Raw genomic sequence first — 27,558 nt, forward strand, 5'->3', positions numbered from 1 at the left:
AAGCCTTTTATTTTTCAAGGTTGGTTTAATAGAGACCCTGTCATTAAGTTTGGGACTCTGATCTGCCCTTAACATAATAATCCATCTAGCTTCTATTCTTTCTGTATAGTTCCTAACATCCCCACCCCTAGAGTTGGGAGTGTTGATTTGTAATACCTGAAATTTAAAGTTATGTGTATCATCTGTGTTCATTACATGTTTCGATAAAGCATTGTGAGGGGATGTTGTACGTATACTATATAAGTGTTCTTGTATCCTTTCACGCAGGCATCTATCAATTTTCCCTATATAAAATGCAGTGCAATCCATGCACCTGGCTAAATAAAACACAAGTTGTGTGTCACAGTTAGCTGTGGTATTAAAATTAAATTGTCTCAGTGTGATAGGTTGTACAAAACAAGTTTCATCAGACACAAAATGACAATAGTTGCATTTGTGACATGGTCTAGTGCACTGTGTTGTGTTAACTTCTTCAGATATGACTGAACCTCTAGAATAACAGAGTAGTCTATGCAGATTGGACTTATTTCTTTATACAAACTCAAGTCTTTCTCCTACTATTTCCTTTAACCTAGGGTCTGTTATTAGGACTCCCCAATTTCTATAAAAGATTTGTTTCACATAACTAATATCTTATGTATAATTCAGAGAAACTCTAACTATAGGTTTATTAGTTGTCAGAGTACTATCTCATGGTATCTCTGGGGTTCCTCTCGAGTCTAATGAATCGGAGAAATATGGTCATGCAGACTGAGCTCTCAGCTGATGTATCCCTTCAATACCTACATTTATCTCATCTACTGTATAAGATCTAGAGGCTAACCTCTCTCAGACTGAGCTCTCAGCTGATGTATCCCTTCAATACCTACATTTATCTCATCTACTGTATAAGATCTAGAGGCTAGCCTCTCACGTAACTGACATAACTCATTTTCAAACCCTTCATCAGTGGGATTCAATCATGATGCTCGTATAGCTTGTCCTCCAACTATGTTATGAAAAACAAAATGGGGGTGCCTACTACCTCTGTGTAATAGAGAATTCTTGTGGCACGATTTCCTATATACACCAGTATTGAGTAGACCATTGTCCAACCTCTCTATATACCCATCTAGAAAGGATATCCAATTATCTGATTTCTCCATTGTGAACTTCAAAAAATGGGTCAAAGAGTTAATTTCATAATAGAACCTCTGTAATTCATCATCAGACCCTGTCCATAAAAGAAAGAGGTCAAATGGAGGTTATGTTTTGTGACCAAGTACACAGTGTTTTCAGAAGCCTTAGAAAATTTGGTAAAATACTACTGGAGCATTTTAGAAAAAAAAGTAATTTTCTTAATATAAAAGTTAATGAATTTCCTATGTTTTCCTATTCGAAAGGTAGAAGTATCAGAGATTTTTTTTTAGTGCATGACAAGTTTCAGTTGCCTGTAAGTAATAGGAACATGTTAGTAGATGCAACAGGCACTTTCCAAGTGTAGTTGTTGTCAATACATTTTAAAAAGTTTTGATAAAATCAATAGAAAAAATGTTACATGTAAAGGAAGATTTTCTTGTGACAGTGGAGGTATAGTATATGGTTTGAAATGTTCCTGCGGTAAGGTATATATAGGGGAAAGTAAGAGAAGTTTCCAACAAAGATTAAAGGAACATGTTAGCATGTTAAGAAAGGTAAAGAAGAATGTCCTGTTGCATTACACATTAAAGAATGTCACAATGGAAATATACAAGGTTTGCAGGCTACACTTTTAGGACAAGTGCAACAAATGCATGATTTTGATATTAAAAAGAACTTTGGAAGTTGGAATCTATTTTAATTTTGAAATTCAACACTTTAATTCCAGTTGGAATGAATAAAGAATGTCATTGGAAGTGTTTCCTTTAATTAATTTAGAATTTGTGATCGGTTAATTGTTTGTGATTATACTGTTTAAAGATGGGATGTATGAGCAGGGATATACTCTGTAAAGGCTGAGGAGCCGAGGTGCTAGAGAAGTTTGCTTTTATGCAGTTTGTATGCTGACAAGATTTTATTGGTTCCAGGTATTTATTTTACCTGTGCTGTGGGACTGCATTTTGGATCAACTACTGAACTGGAATTTTAATAAGTTATAAAGGTAATCACTGGCTTCTTTCCGTTTGTGGTGGTGAACTACATATGGAACCTTTACATTTCTTTTTACTGTCTAAATTCCAGTTTAAAGTTGCTTAGCTGGATGATTTTTTTATGTGGATCACATTGTATATGTATGATTTAATCTGTCCTGAAGTAATAGTGTGATTAGGGCAGGGGGAAATGTGAGTAACCTTCATATTGTATGAAACCTAGTAGTATTTACGTGATTAGCCAATTTAGTGACATATCAGATGGGAGGTCATTTTTCACTGTTAGCATTGACTGCAGATGCTTTTGAAGGAGTAGTATGACTCTTTCCAGATCTGTTACCTGGTTTGTCATCAGCGTAAATGTTGGAAGATGTTGAAATATGTTGAAGGTAATAATTGTCTTTTAGCCATGTTTAAACAAATGCTATTATTTCTGGTCTTTCTGTTTCTATGCTTGATTTGAGAAGGGACAATTTATACTGCAGATTTAAGCTGGGTTGTTCTAGGTGCTTTTTTACAGGAAGGGATATTACCCAAAGATAGGTGATGAGGGAGGTGATTGCTGGTGGAAGTTGAGGGTGAATTTATTTGGTCACTGGTGCCCATGTGCATCTGTTTTTTCTTATAAATAGAACTTTGATTAATTGAGTATATGATAATTGATTTAAGCAAAATGCAGCCTAGGTAGAATCATAGGGAACATTAATACAAGTTTACATTATACATATAGTTTTTTATTAGTAGATATTGTGTTAAAGAAGTGACAGTACTGTTTGGTTGAGTGAATTTTATATTGACATGTCCTTTTAAGGATTAATACTAGTAGGAAGTGATGTCGAAACAATTGTGGTATAAAAGGAAATGATGTAAATGGTGGATTTTGTAATTCTGAAGGCGTTCTGTAATAAACGGGACGAAAGCACTAAATGTATTCTGGCTCCAGTGTGTGTTTTGTTTTAGTAGTAATTTATGGTTTTGAATTTTAAGTGCAGTTTGTTAGCACTGGTTGCTGGTGGTTAACACACTGGACTCTTTTATTCTTATCTATTTGCAAGGTTAATATTTCACTTGAAGTAACAGTGAAATAATTTTCTATCATTTATTTGAGAATTGAAGTCAGGTGAATCTAAGTCTTTCTCCTTACAAAAGTTATTTTTAGAACTGGTACATCGTTTTTGGTAAAGGATTGACAGCAGTATTGCCTTTGGCTTCTGGGACCTTTTGGTATTTTATCTGAAAAATTAAGTGCAACACTGTGTTTGGAACCTTTAACACCTTTGTGGAAACCGGAGTTAAACAAACGTAAGTCTGTCTCCTTACAAAAGTTTTTTTTAGAACTGGTACATTTTCTACTTCTTGGTAAAGGATTGACAGCAGTTTTGGGTTTGTTCGGCACATTTTAAAGGTACATGGTGATAATGTTCACTTTACAAATAAAGAATAACATCTGGTAAAGTTTATTGTAATGGTTTCCATTTACCTGAACAGTTTGGCGTGTAAAATGACTACTCAAGGCACTATAGATAGTGATATTAGTGTATATCTGTCGCCGGATGAAGTTAATCTGCTCACCGTGACGCTACAGGAAGTAGTCTGTAAAGCGCAACACTTATTGGAAAGGATGAAAGGGAATGGAAGACGGCGTTTGGATATGTGCAAAGATAATGGTGATAGTCGCTCATCATCTGAAGACGGGACTATCATAGCGGATGCTGTGTTTGATCATAATAAGCCTATTGTTTAATTTTTGGAAGGTACTGTTATTGATCCTTTTCATGATTTTTCCAGCAGTAATGATTTATTGGTCGACTTACGACATGTTCGCAAAGAAGTACCTAATTTAAGAATCAATTTCTCCAGTTGGAGAAAAAAGTTTTGAGGTTTAAAACCTTGATTTATGAAAATCAATATTTGAATAAATGTGTTAATTTGTCAATTGTGCCCTTAGGCTTAGAATGTACGCCTTTCCTAACGCAGTTAAATTTGATAACAACTTGTTCAAAAAACTGAAAGAATTGTATAATAACATGGGTTTGCAAGTACTGAAAACATTAATAAAATGGAACAAAGAACAGATGGACATTTTAAAAGATGATATCATTAAAATGGACAATGGGTTAAGGGAACATCCTATGATGCATTTTTATCAGTATATGTTTGACAATTTAAGTAACAAGGTTAATAAGTTGATAGATAGTATTGTCATTAAGAAAAATAAGAAATTATTGAGAAATTTACAAGCATATCAACAAGAACAGGCATATATGGTTAATAAAAAAAGATAATAATAATAATTTGAATGATAGCAATGGAAAGAAGGAGTTTATTTTAAAACAGGTTCATTATACAGACTTGATTCGTTTTCTGATTCAAGTAATAAAAATAGTTTACAAGTTAATGACAGTAATAGGGGTCAGGTGTCTAGCGTTTCAAGTGTGGAAAGTGAGGAAAATATTCCTTTTCCTACTCAAACCAGTGGCACACGCAGTCCACCTCCAAATCAGGAAGCTTTTGTCACTGGGGGGAAAGAAAAAAGGCAAGAACAAAGGACGTTAGCCTACACAAAAGGAAATTTTCAATTTTAGTCGTAGAAAATTTACAGATGTTGAAATTTGATTGCTTAAGAAAGGGTTTTCTTTCTTGCCAGCAAGAAAAGCAAATTCAACAGACACCATTTTGGATTTTAAACTATTTGTACAAAAGTTAAATCTGAAATATTTGTATCATGGTTTGCAAAATCATGAAGGTGGACTTTTTAGAAAGCATAGAAATGTTAACCCTCCATTAGTTAACACTTTAAATTGTTTGTTTGTGTCTTTCGGCTTTTCCTGGTTAACACTTTAAATATTTTTTCTAATTTATGTGAAAATGAGATATATAAGCTACACAGTAGTGAAAAATCAGTTAAATGTTTGGAAAATCTCACTAGAGAGGAAGACTTGGCTTTAAAACAGTTAGCATCATATAGTGACATCAGATATATGAAGGCAGACAAAGGACAAGGGCTTCTTATCATGGATAGTCAAGACTACAATAGTAGTATAAGGAGGTTATTAGCAGACGACAAATATTCCAAAGTGTCTAAAGATTTTGTCAGGAAGAAATTTCAGGAATTAGACATTATTTTATTGGATTTGTTATATCAGCAATACATTTCCATTGATTTGTTTGAATATTTGAATGTCGAACAACCCCAATTAGGGATACTTTTTGGCATCCCTAAATTACACAAAGATGTGGAGAATCCCCCATTTAGGCCCATTGTGTTTGCCTCTTTCAGTAAAACTTAAAACATTTCTATATATTTGGATAAAATATTAAATCCTATAGTGCAAAGTAGTAAGTGGTATCTTAGAGATTCATGGATGTTTTTGGATGAACTTCGACATTTTGAGTTCCAGGGAAATGAAACCTTGTTATGCACATTTGATGTTTGTTCGTTATATACAGCTATAGATCAAAATGAAGGAATAGAGTTCATGAGGCTATATTTAAACAAAGTAGAATGCAGCGAAGATATTTTTGTACTTTGTCAGCTTATGGAATTGATATTACATAATAATTTTTTCATGTTTGGAAAGGAAATTTACCAACAGTTGAGTTGGGGTAGCGATGGGAGCACATGTTGCTCCCGTCTTTGCCAATCTAGTCATGTGTTGGTGGGAAGTCACTTTTTTAGAGAAGATGGATTTTTTAAATACGTCAAATATTATAGGCGTTACATAGATGATTTGTTTTTTGTATGGGCTGGTAACAATGAACAGCATTGTGAGTTTTTCCAAAACATTAATCAGACAGTGGCTTGGTTGCAATTCACTATAGGTGACAGAGGTATAAAGGTTCAATTTTTGGATGTGGAAATTGAGATGGATATTGTTAATAGAACATTTAGAAGTAATATTTTTAGGAAGAAAACCTTCACTAACAATTATTTACATTATGATAGTTTTCATTCTAAGCATATGAAAGTCAATGTTTTTAAGGGACAAGCTATTAGACTGAGTAGAATGGTCAGTGATGACCATCAATTCAAGGTAGAGTTAGATATCCTCAAACAGTTATTTATTAATAGAGGATATTCTAGTGATTTTCTAGAAGAGGCATTGCAATATATTATACAACACAGGGATGATAAATATTCACCTATAATGAAAACAGGGTTTCAACAAAATAAATTCAGTGAGGATGTAAATAAGAATGATGAGCTGAGGCATGCATTTCCAATACCTATGAGTATTGATGGGCCTGCAATTATAGGTTCATAGGTTGGTACTAGGCTATCAGCCCTAGGGCCTATACAAGCCTAGCCATAACAATTCCCTGGCTATTTCTTCCCACATTATTTACTTTCCTGGACCCCTGTCTAGCAGGGCGACTGACGTGATCCCTGGGGTGAATTTCCTTTCTCCCATCCAATCGTCAAGGTTCCTCTTGAAGAGGTCCAAAGAGGCACTCTGCTTGACATGTATGGGCAATCTATTTCAGAGTCTGGGGAGTCTCTGGGTCAGGAACCTATCCCTCCAGCATGTTTTGTTTATTGTGATGACAAGGTTTAGATCCCTGGGCGTGTATCTCTGAGGTTTTGGGATTTCTTTAAGTGTAGCATATCCAACAGCCATGGGTTTGACATGGCCTTGTATGTTAAGCAGAGATCGCCCCTGAGTAGACGATATGCGACAGAGTATAGGTGGAGTTTTTAAGGCGGTCAGCGTTGGGCATCTGCTTTAGGCCTGTGATTCTTTTAGTGAGGTATTTCTGAGGCCTTTCCAGTTGTTGCAGATGTCTTGAGAGGTACATACCAAATGGGGCGTTGTATTCTATAATGGGTCTAATGAGGGATGAGTACAGTGGGACAATGACCTCCTTTTTCTGGATGAAAAGCCCTTCATGATGAGGTGTGCCACATAGAAGGATTTCCTGACTGTTGTGGCAATGTGGTTATCGAAGGTGAGACCACTGTCCACCTGTGTCCCTAAGTCTCTTATCACACTTTCTGTGTTTAGTGTACTGCCACCTATATGGTAATTCATGGATACATGTTTTTCCCAAAGGGGATAACAATACATTTCTTGGCATTGAGCTTGAGCCCATGGCTCTGGCAGCAAGCATCTGTTTCTGTAAGGCCCTTTTGTAGAGTATCCAAATCATTTGGGGATTCAATAATGGCTCCCAGTTTGCAGTCATCTGCAAACTTTGTTAGCCAGAGTCCCTTAGTGTTGACCTGTACTTCAGAGAAGTAGATGCCAAACAAGAGCGGCCCCAGGACTGAACCCTGAGGTACTCCACTTGTCACTTGTCTGGTGCTGGATTTGGAGTCGGCTACTTTTACAGTGTGGGTTCTATCAGTAAGCCATTTAGCAACCCACTGGGTGACATAGGGATTAATGCCCAACTTAGTAAGTTTATCTATGATTCCAGAGTGGGGGATGGTGTCAAAGGCCTTGGCAAGGTCTAGATAGGCTGTGTGGACCACCTTACCCTTGTCCATGCCTCTGGAGACTGATTCAAAGAAGTCAATCAGGTTCAGTAGACAAGATCGGCCCTTCATAAACCCAAACTGGGTGGGGTCCAGTGTTTGAAGGTTGCCAATGTCTTTGTTTATAAGTTCCATGATAATATGCTCCATGGCCTTGCAGATAAGGCTTGTCAGACTGATGGGACGGTAGTTTCCGGGATCCAAGGTGGATCCCCCCTTGTGGATTGGGATAACTGTAGCTCTGTGCCACTCAGTGGGCACGAAACCTGAGGTGAGGCTATGATTAAACATGACACTTAGGTGAGGTGCCAGTTCATATTGTAGTTCATGTAGTACACAGCCTGGGATGTTATCTGGTCCCATGGATGCTGTATTCTTGGCTTTAGAGAGTGCGTTTTGTACCTGTGTGGCCGTTATTACTGGAATTTGGCAATCTTCCGGTATTGAGATGGGCCATTTAGGGGGTGAGAGGGGGTGAAGTTGGCACTGAATCGATCTGCCAGGGTATTGGCAATATCCTTCAGATCAGTATATTTAATGCCATTCTGTTTTAGCTCAGTGCAGATCTGAGCATTGCCATTTAGATTCTTGACATAGTTATAGAATGCTTTGTGGTTGTCTTTGGAATCTTTGGCAATTTTATTTTCGTAACTAGCTTTGGAGGATTTTATGAGGCATCTCAGTTTCTTACTGAGGCTAGTAAGGGAGTTTTGCATCCTGGGATTTTCCTCTTTTCTGCAAAAGTTTCTTCCTTTTGTTGTAAAGTTTGTTTATGGCAGGGACCACCAGATTGGCTTCCTTTTTTTGGATGAGAGCATTTTGGTTCTATTTGGGATGGCACAATTCATGCATGAGTGGATGTGCTCGTACAGTGCCTTAGTGTAGGATTCAGCAGTTGAACTTTCAGTTCCCGTCTGCATGGGTGTCATGAAGTTTGTCACTTCTGACTTGAGTAGCATGAAGTTGGCTTTGGAGAAGTTTTTTATGGTGGTTTCTTTACTGGGGGTTGGGGGTGGGATGTGGATGTTAAGGGTAATTAGCTTATGGTCAGACCTGACTAACGAGGGGGTGACCATAGGTATGGAGCATTGATTTCCCATGTTGGTAATGACCAGGTCTAGGATATTGGAGCCCCTGGTGGGACTATGGATTAGTTGATCCAGGGCATTGGAATTTATGAATTCCAAGAACCGTCTAAAGGTGTTGGGACATGAGTAGTTTTCCCAGTTAATGGCAGGGTAATTAAAATCACCCAGTATTAGGGTGTTTGGTTCCATCTTAATATTTTCCAATATGTTTAGAAAGGTGTAGTGAGAATCTTGGGGTATGGTGGGGGATCTGTAGCAAGCTACAATTTGGATTGCAGTCTTACCTAGTGTTAGTTGCACTTGGAGAATTTCAGACACATTGTGTTGGCCAACTAGCCTGGTGGTGTGAATATCCTTGGTGAATATTGACACTCCTCCACCTTTAGTGTTTCGGTCCTGGTTTGGTGTCCAAAAAGTGTGGTAAGAGTTGTAGCCTGGTAATGCAGGGGTGCTCTCTGGAGCCTTGAACCAGGTCTCAGTTACTGCATAGATATCGATGTTCTCCATTTTTAGGAGTGCCTCGAGAGAGTGCATTTTGAGGTTTAGACTTCTAGCATTGAGTAGCATTATCTTCAGATTTTGCATGCTTGTACCTGTTACTGTGGTGGTTTTGTTCTTTGAAGTTTGCCTAAAAAAGGCACTATAGGGGTGGCAAGAGCCTTAGCCAGTAACGTGAATCCCAGGGGCGACAGGTGCAGACCATCTCTGGCAAAGCATCGTGGTCTGTCAATCATGTCATCCCAGGCAGACAGATACTGGATCCCCTTTGAATGACACCATAAGCTTAGCCAATTGTTGAAGTCAATCATTTTATCCTTATATTGTGGTATCATTCTGGGCGAAGGCAGGATGCTACTCAGGGCTAGGGTCATACCTGCCTGGGCCACATGATCTGAGAGCTCTTCCATGTCTCTTTTCATGTAGTCCAGGGAGGTACGTCTCAAGTCATTCACTCCAACATGGACAATGACAGAGTCATATTTGTACTTGTTGTGGAGTGACTTGAGTGCATGCGTTATGTGGCGGATCCTGGCACCCGACAGGCAGCTGACTGTAATTTTCTCCTTATTCAACCTGGTGAGAGGGACATCAGTGTGCCAGACTATAGAGTCACCTATGACTAAAGTGTTAGGTACATTGTCTTGCCTTTGGGGCTGTTGCTGGGTGGCACACTGGTGTTGTGAACTGTGAGACACATTGGTTGTGATTGGTGTTTGTTTGCGTTTCAGCTTCAGAGGTCTTTGTTCCTTGGGCAGGTTACAGTTAAGGGCCTCTGCATATGTGGATTTAGTGTTGCTATATGTGGGTGTTGGTGGTGCGGGTTTAGAAGGGCTATGTGTTGCTTGAGGTGTAGTGTGGGTGTTAACCTTCTCCTCTTGACTGTTTAGCACAATCTTGGGTGGAGAAAAGTTATACAAGAGAATTGGAAAATTATCTTGGGTAATAAAGAATTAAGTAAGATTATTGGGATGCAACCAAACTTTATTAATAAAAAAACTAGAAATTTAAAAGGAACTTTGGAAAATGGACATAGAGATGAGAGCCATAATAGAGTTGTCACACGTTTAGGGACATTTTCCTGTACAAATTGTAGACAATGTAGATTTATGATGGGTGTACAAAGTCATTATTTTAAACATATAAAATACACTGTGATAGCTAAGGATAGATATGATTGCCAAAGTGAAGGATTAGTTTATTTAGCAGTATGTTCTAACTGTGAACATTTTTATATTGGAAAAACCATTAGAAAGTTAAGACACAGGGTTAGGGAACATTTATTGGCCATTAAGAAGAAAGATTTCAGTAATGTGCTAGCCAAACATTCAGTGACGTGTGAAAATTTTAAGAAGTTCACCTTTTTTGTAATAGAGAAGGTGAAAACAGTTAAGTTTGTAGGTTCATTCAATCATTTCTTGGAAAAAAATTGAACTGAAATGGCATATATTTTTAAGAGCTGATGTAACGCCTGGCATTAATGATAAAGTTTCTGTCAAAAGTTATTTAAATTGTTAATTTTTAATTTTTTTGTCATAAATTTTAGTGTTTGTATGTATTGGAAATGTAGTTATATTAAGAACATTATTACAAGTTTACATTATACATATAGTTTTTTATTAGTAAATATTGTGTTAAAGAAGTGACAGTACTGTTTGGTTGAGTGAATTTTATATTGACATGTCCTTTTAAGGATTAATACTAGTAGGAAATGATGTCGAAACAATTGTGGTATAAAAGGAAATTATGTAAATGGTGGATTTTGTAATTCTGAAGAAGTTCTGTAATAAACGGGACAAAAGCGCTAAATTTATTCTGGCTCCAGTGTGTGTTTTGTTTTAGTAGTAATTTATGGTTTTGAGTTTTATAGGGAACACATTTTGTTTTTAATTGTAATTGATAGTTAACAGTGCTTAAGTAAGAATGTGCTAACATTTTTTGTTCTTGGGGAATGCCCACATTGTTAATTCTAGCCACTTTAGTCATTTAGGTCACCATATATTTACACTGGTGATTATTGATTGGGTTGGAGAAGCAAGTCTGGATAGGTAGGCTATAGTCGGGTAGATTATTATAGATTTGCATATTATTGTTAAAATTAGTAGTGGTTTATTAGCAGGATTTTTTAGGATTAAGAGTTAATGAAATATATAAATAAATGGGAATGTGTGAGAAGGTGGGGATGGTAATAAAGGTGTGATGAGAGGGGTGGATGGGAACAGGGGATAGATGGAGTATTGAAGGGCGACTAGATCTTTTGTGTAACAAGGAACAATCAGTTGGCCTGCATGCATCACACCCTTAGCCAGGAAAAGTTGCTGTACAACTGATGAAAATGGTATTTATACTTCAGTTTGGTAAATGCTTCGTTGATTATTCCTTTAGAAAATCATATGAGGAAGAGTAAGGTGTTGATTCCACAAACTGTCTTCCTTGACATTATTGATTGAACACACAACCTTATGTAATTTAACACAGTTCAGTGCTTTTATTCTGAGATACACAGGGAAGCTTTTCTCAATAAATGATAAAAATAAATCTACAAAAAAATCAAAGCTGCTATTCAGTTGTGTTAAAAATTTGAATATTGACAATCATTTGTTGAAGCTAGTACTGTGAAGTACTTAACATCGTTAAAAGGAGTACAGATACAGCTATGCAGGAGTCTGACTGTGCTTTCCTTTTCTCCTTGCCCCTCAATGCATTTTTTTATCTTTATAATTTTTATTGTTTCATCATTTTACACATTTTTCAACACGTCAGTATTCTGATATTGTTGCATCTTAATTTCCATAAGCAGGTCTCATATTTTAAATAAAAGCATTAAACGTATTGCATTAATGGCATGATTTCTATTGGATTGTTTAATAAGTCTTCGTCATTACCGCACCTTTTAACTTCCATTACACCCTTTCCCGTGACACAGCACCCCATCTTGCTTTTTAAATTCTTTTTTCAAACAGCCGATAGTCAGCTTATTGTATCTTCCTTTGTTTCTGTCATCTACATCTTATTCCTCAAGTATTCTCTCAGTTTATGATCACTACCGTTTTTTCTTTCCCCATTGTTCACTTCTTCCATGCCTGGTTTTATTGTGATCCTCTATTTCTTCTTCCATTTCTTGCATCATCTGTCCATTCAGTCTTAATTCCCTAGTTCCACATTATTCAACCGTGCTCTGACCCCCCCCCCCCCTTTGTGTATTTTACTGATGTTCCATTCTTTCCACTCTCTCTCACTGTTTTCTTCCTAACTTACTCCACCATTAGCTGTACTTCCAAAATTTCTTCTTTTGGCCATTTCCTACTTGTGTTCACAACTCTAGACAAACAGAACTGCCATGAATCCAGAATGAGTCTGAAGAATGAATAGGTTGTTTAGTTCAACCACAATCTTATTGCTACTAGATATTATTATTTTGCATCTAAGGAAACTGGTCATGCGAGAAAGAGTAAAGGAATTTGTTGAAAAAGAGGAAGAACTTGATAATGTGCATATAATTTGTTTTTAGAGGAAAATGTAGTCAACATTATAAAAAATGATAATATGCATATATTCATTTCAGGGGAAGACTGTTATAACCGGTGGTTTGGATGCTTTGGAGTTTCTAGGTAAGAAGACAATGGATGTAATAGCAGAAGGAGACCCTGGATTTAAAACGACCAAAGGATTGATGAGTAGAAACTCCACGCTTTCACAGGTAGACCTTTTTGTTTTTTTTTTCCTTTTTGCACATGTTATCTGAAGACAGTAACATCTCTGTGTATACTTAGTGACCCTTCCCTTTATCTTCTCCAGTGTTATGAAGCCCATAATATGTCCTTGGACTCCCTCTACTGTGTAGTTTGGTTGGTAAAAAAGGATTTATTCTGCTTTTGTCCGTACACTGGAAAGCTGTTTGACTGGCCACCTTGGTGCCTTCTTTTGGCATCAACACTCCTTGAAAGCTTGAGCTCCTCCCCTGTCCTATAAATCTCTGCTCCTAAGAGAAGGACTTTAGATCTTGTTTGAGCAAGCTTGAACTGCTAGGGATGTTCTGATAATTTTCAAATTCAGATACAAGTTCAGTAAATTATTTGGATAATAACCATAGAGGGTTTAGAAGATGGTAACATGAAAACTTATACATATATATATATATATATATATATATATATAGAAAATTTGATCAGTTAAACCATATGTTACATGCTTTTAGTTGTCACCCGCCCCACACTTTGTCTTCTATCCCCTCCCCTACGGGGAAATGTTAAGAATTAATAGATTATGTAGTGATAAACAAGATTGTGAAAAGGAGGTTGCTAAGGCAATTAACATGTTTAAAAATAGAGGTTATAAGTGTACATTGCAAGAGGGTTATAATAAAATATTTAAGAATGAAAATACTAATATAGATTATAGAAAAGGAGAAAGAAATGTAAGAACTATCATACAAAATGAAACTGACAAAAATGTATTCTATGTATCCAAATATACATTGTTCTCTGTTAAGCAGCATAGGTTATTGAAGGATTGTTGGCAAATAATGCAGCAAAGGGAGTTTTTTTTCCCTTAAAGAAATAAAATTGAGATTCTCTTATCAAAGGGGATGTAACCTTAAAGATTTTCTGGTTCATAGTACACATAAAAGACATTTAGAAAGAAGGACAAAAGAACTAATGTTCAAAGGTACCAAACCCTGTGGTAATTGTACAATTTGTGAACGCATAGCACCAACGTTTGATAATATAAGTGGTTTAAAATTTGAAACAAAAGGCTTAATTGTAAAAGTGTGTGTGTTATTTATGCAATAACATGTCCATGTAAAATGTTTTACATAGGAGAAAGCAAAAGAAGCTTAGGTGATAGAGTGAAAGAACACAAAAGAGATGTTAAAATAATAAAAGTATCAGTCCCATAGCAGTACATTTTAATAAAATGCATCAGGGAGACCTGAGTGGTTTGCAAGTCACAGTATTGGAACAAGTTAAATTAAATTTTGTAAATGAGGATACAATCAAATATTTATTAAAAAAGAAAGAGTCTGTTTTAATATTAAAATATAACACATTACAGCCGTGTGGTATGAATAGAGAATGCAACTGGAAAAGTTTTATTTAAAATGTTTAAATTTTGTCTTTAATTTTTATTTTAATGGACAATGTCTCTTTAAGGTAATTGACTATTAATTGGATGTTAGTAATTAAGGGATGTGGATAGTTTTTAACTGTAAAAATGGTGTAGTTTTCAAATAAATTTACTCTGTAAAGGCTTGTTTTGGCCGAGGCGCTAGGAGAATATATTTGCTGTTTTAATATTATATAAGTGAATACGTTTGTATCAAATGACTCAACATTTGAATCGGTGAATACAGTGGTTCCTGGTCTTTTTTGTGGTGAATACCTTTCTTCGTTTCTGTGTGGTATAAAAGTTCAGTAAACTGTTTAAGACTACTAAAGTTCTGTTACAGTCTTCTGCCTTATTTTTTCATTTGTATTAGTGGATTTCTGACTTTTTTCCAACCTGAACTTCCTCACGTATTCCCTCCCCCTCTATCATAAGTTATGCAAAAAAAAAAAGATACTTTTGGCTTTCCTTCCTGGTAAATTACTTTTCTTGGTTAATTGGCTTTTTTGTACTTGTACTTTGGTTTTTGGTGATTGCTGATTTTTTTGCTTCTGTGAGTACTGCATGTTGGCATTTGGCCTAATAGACATCGTGGCCTTGTTGTTTTGGCATATTGTTTTGAATATTGATGATCTTTGTACTTGTTACTGTATCTCTTGTAAGGCTGACTGCAGGCATGGACAGAGGCAAAGGCCTCCTGTTTAAAGAAGTTGAGGGACTGTGAACAAAACACCCCTGTCCAGGACCCTTATGACTTGTGCATCGTGTGTCTTGGAGTGGGATGTTTACATGTTGACTGTGTTATTTGTAAACATTTTAGTTCCTGAGTACTGTTGGATTAGAGGAGTAAATTAATCATTAAAGGGCTCCTTGAATTTGAAGCCTTGGAGAAGGACAAGGCGAGATCCATGGACAAAAAGAAATCTTTCTTGAACATAAGGAAAGCAAAGAGAGGGGTTTAGAAACTGGATATTTCCATTTTAGAAAAAAAAAATGTCTCTGGCTGATGCAGTTCTTATACTATTATTTCAAGTCTTTTTGTTATAATTTTATTTTATTTATGTATTCATTAGTGGATTAGTGAACTGTTCATCCTGAACAAGGGTAAATGCTTGCTCTTAGAGTAGCCACCACTTTATCTGTTTATTTGATTCAGGGGTGCTGATCAGGTATCCTTTGTAAATCTATGCACCTAGAGGATGATCATGCGGACTAAACCCAGGCATTGACTTGAAGTCAGGACTGAACCTATGATCCCAGAGCTTTTGTGCAGAAGTTTTGTCCACAGTACATAATAGTACAGGTTTGCTTATTTGTTTTATGTTAATCAGGTAAGTCCATCCAGGAACCATATTCATCTGTGACCAAGTCCATAGACAGAACAATTGTACATCCTAATCTGTGTTGAAAGTGCATATACATAAAGACAAAAAAATTATATTGGGCAATTTAAACAAAAGGCAGGTACAGACAGGCAGGTTTACAGTGTCTAGGTATTAAATTGCGTTCAGTTATTGATGCAGCTGGAGTCAAGTCAGGTACATTTATAAAGTAGTGAAGTTATCATCATGAATAAAACGTCATCCAGGTGTCCTTGACTTCATAAATATATGAGGACAAACAAAAATCTCACCATAAAACATATTTGTAAATGTTCAAGTGTATGCTATAATGTTATGCATATGAAGAAAACCACAACCCTAAAGCAAAATATTAACATACAAAATGCTCAGGAAGAGTCTTCCATATTTTATGTGCAAAGCACAGTCTTAAAGTTGTAGCAATCAGATACCTGTGTTGAAGAATACATTGGTGCAAAAGGAGTGCATCCAAGTTAAGTTGAAATAGAATGGGTTAGATTGCCCAGTCTTAGCAGGGATGAGTAGCAGTTATGCAGTGGAAGAAATAGAAAAGAGGATGGAGTGTGACAGAGGACTAGCATGGATGTAGTGCAGGTAGAGTAGTTAGAATAGTGAAGGATTGCGTGGAAGTCTGTACTTCTAAGTGTGAAGGTAAATGTGGCTCAGGGCACATTAATTTACATTACTGAGTTGTAGAATATGTGTTTTGGGGCTTTTTAACAAGACTTACCTATTGAGAATCAAAGAAGTCCTTGGGATGGCTGCTTTTTTGGAGCAGTATATGCTGCCATGTGATGTATTTCATTTGGACTTAAGTGGAAATATGCCTTTTTTGTTTCACATTTGCTGATTTGAGATGAGATACCATCATTACTCTGACCTGCCTTACACTAGCTTGCCTTACTCCAGTCCTTTGGTGATTGTATTCCATTTCCAACTGTATGAGGTGCCGTTTTGTGCCATATGTGCATATAAGAATAGTAGTGATTACCTTAAGTGTTGTCTGAAGTGCAAAACTTATACCCTTAGTACCTTGTGTTTATTTTGCCAGGCTATGTGCTCAAGATCTGCTTAGCGGTCCCACATTAACTAATTTTCATTAAACTAGAGCATATGAAACATCTAATCTATATATTTTTACTATTTTGGCCATTAGCTATATTTTCTAATATGCTTAGCATAGTATTAGCTATGTTAGTACTTGATCATTGGCCTTGTTAATGTTTGGGTAAAGTCTACGAGTAGACTAGAGACAGAGACTAGTTTAAGTCACTGACTATATCTGTTAAGTTACTAGTAGAGCAGAGCCAAAACTGTGGAGGTGGAGACAGAAAAGTCATTTATTTATTTTTTTAATCTTATACTCATTACAATTATGTGCACTGATGCAAAGCATCCAAAGAGAGAGAGAGAATAAAGAAAAGAGAAATCAGATAAAACTTATTCAAGATCGCAACACACATTTGCACTTTATTTTCCAAGTGACATTTTACAAATTCATTGTACAATTTTCACCAGGTGTACATTAAGAATTCTGGAGTAGGTGAAGCTTTCCAAATGTTCAGTATCATTCTTTTAGTTACCATTGTAAAAAAAAAAAAAACTGCGTTGTGTTTGCTTGTGACAGGTAAGGTAGATGGGGCTGCATATACTGAACTTTGTGTAATTCTTTCTGCAAATCCATTTTATCAAGAATGGTTAATACTGCCAAGGCGATAGCAGCACTTTTCTGATGCTCTGCCTATGAAGATTGTTTCTGACAAGATTTTTGTGTTTTGACTTAAAAAACTTTGAAGATTTTTCTCACAAGTTATATTTCTTGATCTTGTGGATTATATACTAAGAAGAAACTCAAGTTTTCAGAGACTTTTTTCAAGAAAATTCCTGAGAGAAGTTCTACTGCTTAGTTCAACTGGATATAGCCATGAGCCACATAAGAACATCTCCTCAGGATAGGTCCATGAAAAAAAGAACTTCATACAATAATTTCCAGTATACAGGACCTCTCTGTGAAAATGGATAACCTAGAAAAAATATGGAGAACTTGAAAAAGGAAAGTGAGAAACAAATAGAAAACCTAAAATAAATAATTGCTAAACACTCTGCTCAACTAGCAGCAATAGAAGAATCTGTAAATGAAATAGATGGGAGACGGATGGAAAATGACACTCAATAGTTCTTTCTAAAACAAAACAACCAAATATTAGAGAAGGTAGAAGACCTGGAGTCCAGATCAAGAAGGAACAATATCAGAATATATGGAGTTCCAGAAAAGATGGAAGGAAGCAACATGATCCTGTTCTTAAAATGAATGGCTGCCTAAGATACTGAATCTTCCTGAAGCCTTCTCATTTGGGATTGAAAGGGCTCATAGGTCTCTTTCCAGTTCATCTCTCTCCAAGAATCCAGCTACAATGAGATCTGTTATAGTAAAGTTTTTATCAACACAGGACAAAGACTTAGTACTGAGAACAGCTTGGTCAGGAAATCCAATACAAGTCAATGGAAAAAATATAAGATTTGATAATGACTACACTTCCACTACAATAACAAAACGAAAAGAATGTGTTCCTTTTATCAAAAACTTGAAAAAAGCTGATATAAAAGCTCAGGTTTTAGTCCCAGCAAGAATCAAAATTACCCTCTCGGATGGTCAAAAAATATTTAACAATCTTGAAGAAGCAGCAGACTTTGTGAAGAAAAGGAAACTGTTGGATAAAATAGAAGATATGGACATCTCATTACCAAGTTTGGAAAGACAAGCTATTAATGGTAAATTATCCACAAATGACAAAACTAATAAAAAACTAAAAGGTAAATAAATCAAATAATTTTCATCTGTAACAATATCCAGCAGGCAGAATCTATGTAAGTGCTAAGAAACAAACAAACCTTAAGGTAAATGAAAAAGTCTTCTTATTATATATGTTTTTTTTTTACTTTCCTCTCACTGGTAACTACAAAATTAGAAATTTGTATGAATAAGTTGACTTAAACTGCATGTAGCTTCCCAATACTTGGTTAGAAGAATAGATAGTTACACAGCATTGAAGTAATACTGAAAGCTTATTTATATATTCTCATAATGCCCTTAAGTAGATGATAAACCTAAGAAGAAATATAGTATATAACATTCTGGGAGCACAATCCCCTCATAACAGAATTATATTTGTTAGCATATAGAATTTAGTGATAAAAACAATGAGACAGCCATATGCTATACACAACTGTTGAGAGGTGAAATCAATACTTTGTCTTACCTATCTAATAGCTTTGTGCACCTCAGGGTTGAAAAGGGGGGGGGGCAGTAAAAATGCAGTTGTCAACAAGTACACAGATTTGGTCTTAATATATTATACTGAAAAACTGAGAGTAGAAATGTAAAGGAATTAATGTTTTATGTTTAGAATTGATTTGATATGTTTAAAGAGCACAATATCTTCATAGTGTCTCTGTAAACATATTTGATGCTATTAGCATAGCGATAACTGATGGCATTAACATAATATTTTCTTTTTTGGCATCATCATGATGGTTATGTATATTCAGTCCTTTTTTTTTCTATGTGTAAGAAATTTGCTAATACTGACCTCAAGACACTTGTTACCGCCAGAACTTCAAAAGCTTCACTTTTTCAGAGTCTCGAGTGCAGTCCAGTTGTCTTTTTGTACACAGCAGCTGTTTTTTGTAAAACAAAGTACAGCACGAAGAAATCGGAAGCATGATCTCTGCTCCTTCGTTACCACTCAATGACTATGCGACGGAAAGATTGCAGAACCCTGCAGCCGTGCTTCAGTAACAAGATCTATGAGTCTATTCAGATCATAGAAATGTAAACCCCCACGAAAACGAGCAGAAAAAGGAACTGAAAAGGATATTTGTTGGGTCTATATCACGTTGTCGAACTTTTAAAAGTTCAAACATCATATGGTCGACACCATATGATCGAACTTTTAAAAGTTCAAAATGTCAGCGGAGATCTCTGTACAGTGCAGAATGGGAAGATTTCCCATTCTGCACTGTAGCACTATCTTGGAGTTGCTATATTTAAAGAGATGGGAGTGTGATGGGTGCAGCCTCCCATGTGGGGGTGCAGGGGGGTTTGACACCCTGCTTAAACCATTCAGGTAGCTTTTTTCTTTGGTTTATTTTTTTACATTTTCAAACTTTTAAAAGATTGACCATATGACGTTCGAACATTTAAAAGTTCATTTATGTAATATAGATGCTTTTTTCTACTAGTGTAACTAAAAATATTTAAAAGGTCATCCTGAATATGAAATTACATGATCGGATAACTAGATAAATGTATACAGCAGCATACGAGTTTGCAATGGTTAAACTGCCATGGCAAACTGGAATTAAAATGATGGCAGCAAATAGAAAGACTGCTGTATATATGGCTTACAGGCATATGCTATAATTTATTAAAAGCATAAGCCTACACTTATATGTTTAGAAATGTGTGTAAGTGATGTTATGTTGTCCCATCTTGCCATTATTCTTGCTGGTTCGGAGCTGAAGCTCGGCTCTGACTTGGACTATATTAAAGCTCGAGAGCTTCTATTGACTCGAGGCTGAGTCCTATCCCATGGTGCTTGGTGGCTGTTCCCCAGATCTCGTTTGCCACTTGAATCTTTGGGATTGTCTTCACTGGTTCAGGCTTGTAAAATTTAATATTTTATATATTTATAATAGTTACATCTCTAATAATTATCTGTTTTACTTACTAGTTCTATCGTAATAGCCTTGTGCTATTTTTGGCTCTCTAAACCTCTTATCTTTAGCTTTGCGGCTGTCTTTTTCTTTGGGTCTTATCTCTTCAAGAATCCATTTAAATTGGAGGATTCTTGTCCTTTTTCTTCCTTCCTTCCACTTTTTAGGAGTCACCATTTAAGTTAGAGGTGTCGTGGAGGAGATGGTCGTTTAACTTAGAGACTTCTCCTCCTCCCTTTTTCTCTTTATATATATATATATATATATATATATATATATATATATATATGAATTAGATGCCTCTTTTTCCTATCTTTCTCTTTCTATAGAAGATATAACTTTTTCCTAATGTTTGTTTTCTTCCTTATAGCTAGTATGTCTAAGGAACCAGCTAAGGAACATAAGTCAGGCTTCAAAAAGTGCAATTCCTACACTCAAAAAATGTCCATTATTGATGGACACACTAGTTGTGTGTACTGTCTGGGTCCCCTCCATCTTCAAGATTCCTGCTTTATCTGCCATAGTTTTAGTGCTAGGGTCGTGCAGGAGAGGAGGAATAAGCTTATATTGAGGAGCTTATTAAAAGTAGACAAAGGAAATCAGATTAAAAAATTGGACACGACCAAAAAGTCTGCTTCTTCGGCTCCATTGTCTGAACTCACAAGCAGCACCAAACTTGATACTTCTTCGGCTCCAAAGTTGTCGGACCCAAGAAACGTGGTTCTCCCTCGGTTGCATCTGTTTCATTGGAACCATTGTGGAGCTGGAAAAGGAGCTGGCCACCATCCTTGGAGCCTGTTTGCTTGGTACCAGTATCTCCTTTACTACAATCGGTGGCAAGTAGCCATAAGTCCTCCAGTCATTCCTCTAGATCTCCAGGCTATCGGATGATGACATGGAGCAGGTAGTGAAGAGGTTGCTTCGGCCCCAAGCCCTAGCAGAAATTCTCTCAAGCCCAGCCCATTGGATCTTGGAGCCAACAACGGTGCCCCCAACTATGCCAATTCCTCCTCCAACTGGAATGAGTTTGGAGTCAGATTGTATGGAAGTCATGCTGGAACCATCAGAGCCAGTAATCGCTACTGATATCTTGGCTCCATCTGCTCTGATTTCCTCTATGCTTTCGTCCATCGAGGGACCTTGGGGCTGACACTCCCTGGTCGGCTCCGGGGGGGGGGGGGGGATTGAGTCAGACCCTTGTCAGAAGCGGCTCTCCCACTAGGTGCCTTGGCTCAGATGAGTTCTGCTCCCACATCTGCCTCAGAGCCACACTCCTCAGTGCCGCAGAGATCTCCCGGCTTCTCGGGGCCGGAGTCTCTCTCGGCCCAGAACCGTGGTGCCTTTAAGGTGATGCGGAGTGTGCTCTCAATTGAGTCTGCTCCACCTTTGGCTCCAGTCTCTCTTCCTCCTAAGCGACCAGTGTCCACCTCTTCATTACCCCTTCATCACCCACAGAGTAGAGAGCCAGCAACCCAGGAAGCCACAATGGATGGAACCTCCTCTTCTGATACCTCACTGGAGCATCCCCCTGAGGAGGTCCCTCAGAAGAGACAGTGTAAGAGGAAGCACATAGACTCCCCTGAGTCTGTCACTTCTGATACTGACTTAGAGGATTCAGAAGGGTCCTCACTGTCACCCTCTGAGGATGTTTCCTTTTCAGACATCCTGGAGATCCTTAAGCAGGGGGGGGGGGGCTGGAAGTCCCTTTCCCCTTCTGAAGATGAGTTGGTAAACCTGGAGGCATTTGGCTATCATCCCTCCACCTCTTGGGTGTCTTCACCTTTCGATCCACTCCTGGGTTTGGTAAATCGAAAGGTGTGGGACTCTCTGGACTCAGTGGACCCCGTTCCGCGGAGGCTTAATAAGTTCATTATGGCCTCGGAAGATGGGCAGTATTTAACAAAAGGGGTTCCTGTAGATGCAATGGTAGTGGCAGTGGCCACAAAAAAGGAGTTTGCTGAAATGTCTGTATCTGTTCATCCACAGAACAAGGATTCTCATACAGTGGACAGATACAGGAAGTGTATGTTCTCCTCAGTGGCCTTTACCTTACGGTTGCTAAATTATTTGTTGCATTTCATGCGATTTCAGAGGGCTTTCCTAAAAAAAAGCTAGGAGATACCCTGCAAGGTGCTACAGCCCAGGACCTATCTGATGAGGTTAATTCCCAGCTTGCAATCCTTAACCTGCATATCTAACTCCTCCATTGCGCCTCATATCTTATGCAGCCGATGGAGTGAGCAGGGCAGCAGGCACAGGAATAGCTCTTCATTAGATGTTCCTGGATGCGCCTTTGTGAGTTTGCCGTTCCTCCTTTATTGACACACCCTTTGATGGCTCATCATTGTTCGGGCTGAAAGTGAAAGAAACTCTCACCAGGAGCCAACATGATGGTAAGACTCTGTTTACCATTGGAGTTTGTTTTTCCGCCCCTACCAGACCTTATCCTGAGGGTCAAAAGAGCAGAAAAATGTGGTTCTGTAAGTCCAAAGGAGCCTTATCTGACACTCGTGGTGATCCTTCCCCTAGGACAGAGGGGGAAATAATGGAAGACACCATCCATGTGACAGAGGGGGTCCGCATAACCAGGGTGACAGAAATACGTTCTCTGGTAGGTCCTTCCTGTGCTCCTGAAAGTAGGCCCACCTGTCCACCTCTGGAGGCAGTTGGGGGGAGAATATCGCTGTACCCAGCAGCCTGGCTAAATTTGACTCAAGACAAATGGGTACAGTCTGTTATATCCAGAGGATACAACATTCCCTTTCAGTGTCCACCTCATCCGCCAAAGTTTATTCCAGACATTCCACCCAGTCAAAGGGATCAAGCAACACTAGAAATCCAAACATTGCTAGAAAAAAAGAGTCATCCAAGAATTCCCCGCAGACCAGCTAGAATCCAGAATTTACTCAAGGTTCTTTTTAGTTCCAAAAAAACCAGGGGACTGGAGACCCATATTGGATCTCAGCAGACTAAAGAAGTCAGAGAAAAAGTCAAAGTTCCGGATGGTAACACTGCAGTCTATACTCCTGTTTCTGGGAAAAGACAATTGGATGTGCTCATTAGATCTTCAGGATGCGTACTACTGCATAAAGATGGACAGGCACGCAAGAAGATTTCTATGCTTCCAGCTGGGAACCAGTTATTACCAGTTCAGAGCCCTGCCCTTTGGACTCACCACAGCCCCCAGGGTGTTTACCAAATGCATGACAGTAGTCACGGCTCATCTGAGAAGTTAGGGATTCCAGGTGTTTCCATATTTAGACGACTGGCTCCTAACTGTCACCATCAAGCAGCTACTGATCAAAGCAAGAGACTAATAACATTCATCTCTTCTCAAAACTAGGCATTATTATAAATGCAGAAAAATCTGCCTTGTTGCCATCACAGCATATTACATTCATTGGTGCAGATTTAAACACAAACAACATGTTGGCAAAGCTACCTCAAGAAAGGATCCACATGTTACACAGTCAAGTGATTATCTTACTAAACAAGAACAGAGTACAGGCAAGATTTGCCCAATAGTCCATGCAGGAGTTACCCATGTCTTACGAAATCCTCATAACACACTCCTGCAAGAAGGACCTACTTTGGTGGGTTCAGTCCACTCAGGTAACAATGGGCAGACTGTTTGTACTTCCCCAACCTATCGCTACAGTAACCACGGATGCGTCCCAGATAGGTTGGGAGGGCATTATCTGGGACAGATGGCGCAAGGGGTTTGGAAAGATCATGAGTACCATTTGCATATCAATGTCCTAGAGATGAGGGCGGTGCTACTGGCATTGCAAGCATTTCAGGACTTTCTTCCCACGGGGACTATTGCAGTTCAAACAGACAATATGTTGGTGGTATGTTACATCAACAAACAGGGGGGAGCCAGATCCTACCCCGTATGTCGAGAGGCCCAAAGAGTGTGGCAGTGGGCGATATCTTCTTAACTCTTTCTGACAGCAAAGCATATCCCAGGGAAATCCAACATTATAGCAGACAGGCTAAGCAGAGCAATTCTCATGCCTCACGAGTCATCCCTCAATCAGGAAGTTGCGAATCAAATTTTTCGCAAATGGGGCCAGCCTTGCTGTGACCTTTTTGCCACTCCCTTCAATACCAAATGCAGCAACTACTTTGCCCTAATATCCCCTCCAGGAGAGTCACAGAGGGATGCACTGGTTCACGATTGGCCCCTGGGTCTTCTTTATGCCTTTCCCCCATTTCCCTAGATTTCAAAGGTTATCCAGTAAGCAAAGTTGTTGAGTTGCAGGTTAATTCGCATTGCGCCATACTGGCCTCGTCAGATTTGGTTCCTTATTTCTTTGGGCCTACCTTCAGGAGGACCCATGTGTCCTGGACTCAGTGCCAGATCTGCTGACACATCAGTCAGGAACGCTCCATCTTGGCCTCCACACCCTCACGCTGACAGCTTGGCTGCTCCACTTCCAATCTTAGCCAGGCTTCTGGAATTGTCCCCTGCAGTTTGGCACATTCTAGTCTCCTTGCACAAGCAGACAATTGGGAAACTCTATGCAAGCAAATGGAAGAGGTTCTCTTGTTGGGCTAACAACAGACATATAGATCCCTTTACAGTATCTATACCTGCAATTCTGGAATTTCTAACAGAAACTTTTAACCAAGGAGCAGTGGCAGCCACTATTCGAGTTCAATTAGCTGCTATTTCTAATCATATGGGAGAATGGGGATCTAGTCTAATGTCCCATAGACTATGCAAAGCCTTCCTCAAGGGTACCTTTCTGTTAAGACCTCCCTTTAGAGAACCTCCTCCTCTTTGGGACCTCAATCTAGTATTATCATCTTTGATCCTGCCTCCTTTCGAACCAGTATCATCTTGTTCATTTAAGTTTTTATCTTGGAAAACACTCTTCCTGACAGCAATTACTTCAGCCAGGAGAGTTTCAGAGTTGCAAGCCTTGTCAATCCATCCACCTTATTTGATCTTCCACAAAGATAGAGTTTCCCTTAGAACAAATCCTTCCTTCTTGCCAAAAGTTTGTTCTCAAGCGAATTTAAGCAAAATTATAGAATTACCAGTGTTTTTTCCTAACTATGGCAACAAGGCAGAGTATAAACACCAACTGGATGTGCATAGATAGTTGCATTTTTACTTGCATAGGACCAAAGAATTCAGAAAGTCAGACCAATTGTTTGTCTCCTATTCAGAAAATAAAAAGGTTTGCCAATCTCAAAAGTTACCTTGTCCAAATGTCTTACTGAGACCATCACATATGTCTATGATTCCCACAATAAAGAACCACCAGGGAAAGTCAAAGGACATTCAACTAGAGTGGTATCTACCTCCATTGCCTTTCAATCCAGACTTCCATTGGATTCAGTTTGTGATGCTGCTACATGGGTTAACCCTCATACCCTTATTACTCATTACAAAGTAGATGTGGCTTCCCGGAACAGGGCATCCTTTGGTTCCACTGTCCTGAAGAGTTTATTCTCTTGAGCCACCCAAGAAGAAGGTGCTGGGGACTCTATCCCAACCAGCAAGAATAAAGGCAAGATGGGACAACATAACATAAAGAAGTTATGTACTCACCATAATGTTCCATGTTTGTTGTCCAGTATTTCACCTTCAGTCTTGCATCTTTCCCAGCCATCCCCCTCCTGGAGAATCTAGAGGAAATTTCTCAGAAATTGGCAGATAAGGTCTGATTCCCTTGCCCTTTCTTGTTAAATTTGTATGCCAATATGTTTCAGATATTATCCTTTTGGATATTGAATATATCATAGGAACCTTTCTTCCTCAAACAAGATCTGGGGAACAGCTGCTAAGCACCATGGGATAGGACTCAGCCTTGAGCCAGTAGAAGCTGTCGAGCTTTAGTATAGACCAAGTCGGAGCCGAGTTTCGGCTCTGAACCCAACCAGCAAGACTGAAGGTGAGATACTGGACAACAGACATGGAATGTTGTGGTGAGTACATAACTTCTTTTTTTAGTTAACTATATACCATCTCAATGGATATGTGGCAATATGCAAATCCAGATTATAGAAGTTACACATAAGCATTTTCTTGGGGGTATGTACACTAATATAGATTGACTAAAGTGTATATATATATATATATATATATATATATATATATGTATTTTTTTTCTTCCTGGGGGATGGGAAGGGAGGAGGAATAGAAAGGAGCAGGAGTCACACAATGGCTCAACATATATAATATGCAATGCAAACTAAACACATTTTTTGATCTATATGTGGTATATATAAAGTGATGAGACATGATGGGGGAAATTTGGAATAAGCCTTATACAAATGAATGGTATGATATGAAAAGTTATTAGTTGTTTTTTTTTGAACCCTCACAATTGCTTTCCTCTGTTATAATATGCTTAACAATTTTAATTAAAAAGTTTTTGACAAACATATAACCCTCACAGTATTCACTTGGACTGTGTGTTAAATACTAGTTTAGTTAAAACTAGGAGGTCATTATGCTTACTACACTCTATTGTAGGAACATTTTATCAGTTGCAAAAACAAATACAGATAGTTTGATATAAATGTGCTACACAGTCATCTAGAATAACCAATATAAAATAAGTACAAAGCTTTGTTTATTCCATTAGAAATAATAAGCAATACATGTTCTACTACCCAAACACCTAAAACCTTTACCATTTGAAATAGAGTGGCTTTGTGATATTTTTAATAACTGCTTCACTTTCTATTCATAGTTGTCTGTTAGAGATAATCACTATTTAATTTAACGTTATTAAAAAAGATAGACTAGTTGTTTTATACATCTCAAGAGAGATATCTTTTGTTATATATTGTACTATTGGTCAAACCAAGGCAGAGGCATAAGACTGATGTAGGCTAACGATTGTAAGATGAAAGAAGGTGGTTTTGATGATTTGTTCATCAAACCAGGAATATTATATTCCATGTTTGGAGTTGTATATAGTTTTGAATACACATTAGTTATGTTTAAAGTTAAATTCTTGTCCATGACAGAATTCGTAACACAAAATTGTGTCTATAAATATGTCTTTGTATAAATGCGTTTCACTTAATGTCAATGGCCTTAATAATATAAAAAGAAGTTTAATTAAGTACTTAAAAGCAAATAAAGTGGACATAGCCTTTATACAAGAAACTTGTATAATAGAAAAAGATTTGAATAGAATGTATTTTAATGGATACTCAGTACTTGTAGAATCTCATTACCA

At 37.8% G+C, this 27,558-nt stretch overlaps 1 protein-coding gene across 1 annotated transcript in view; it reads left to right on the top strand.

The window, feature by feature from the left end:
• FAM114A2 (family with sequence similarity 114 member A2) overlaps window positions 1-27,558 on the top strand; it is a 1,115,082-nt gene that overhangs the window by 448,016 nt on the left and 639,508 nt on the right. Inside the window, exons 6-7 of the mRNA XM_044069930.1 lie at window positions 12,736-12,870; window positions 18,088-18,451. Of these exons, the coding sequence (XP_043925865.1) occupies window positions 12,736-12,870; window positions 18,088-18,451 (499 nt within the window). The remainder of the gene's footprint in view (window positions 1-12,735; window positions 12,871-18,087; window positions 18,452-27,558) is intronic.

Source organism: Protopterus annectens, chromosome 4.part0, assembly GCF_019279795.1.
Source record: "Protopterus annectens isolate FY-2018-M chromosome 4.part0, PAN1.0, whole genome shotgun sequence".
Classification (NCBI taxonomy): domain Eukaryota; kingdom Metazoa; phylum Chordata; order Ceratodontiformes; family Protopteridae; genus Protopterus; species Protopterus annectens.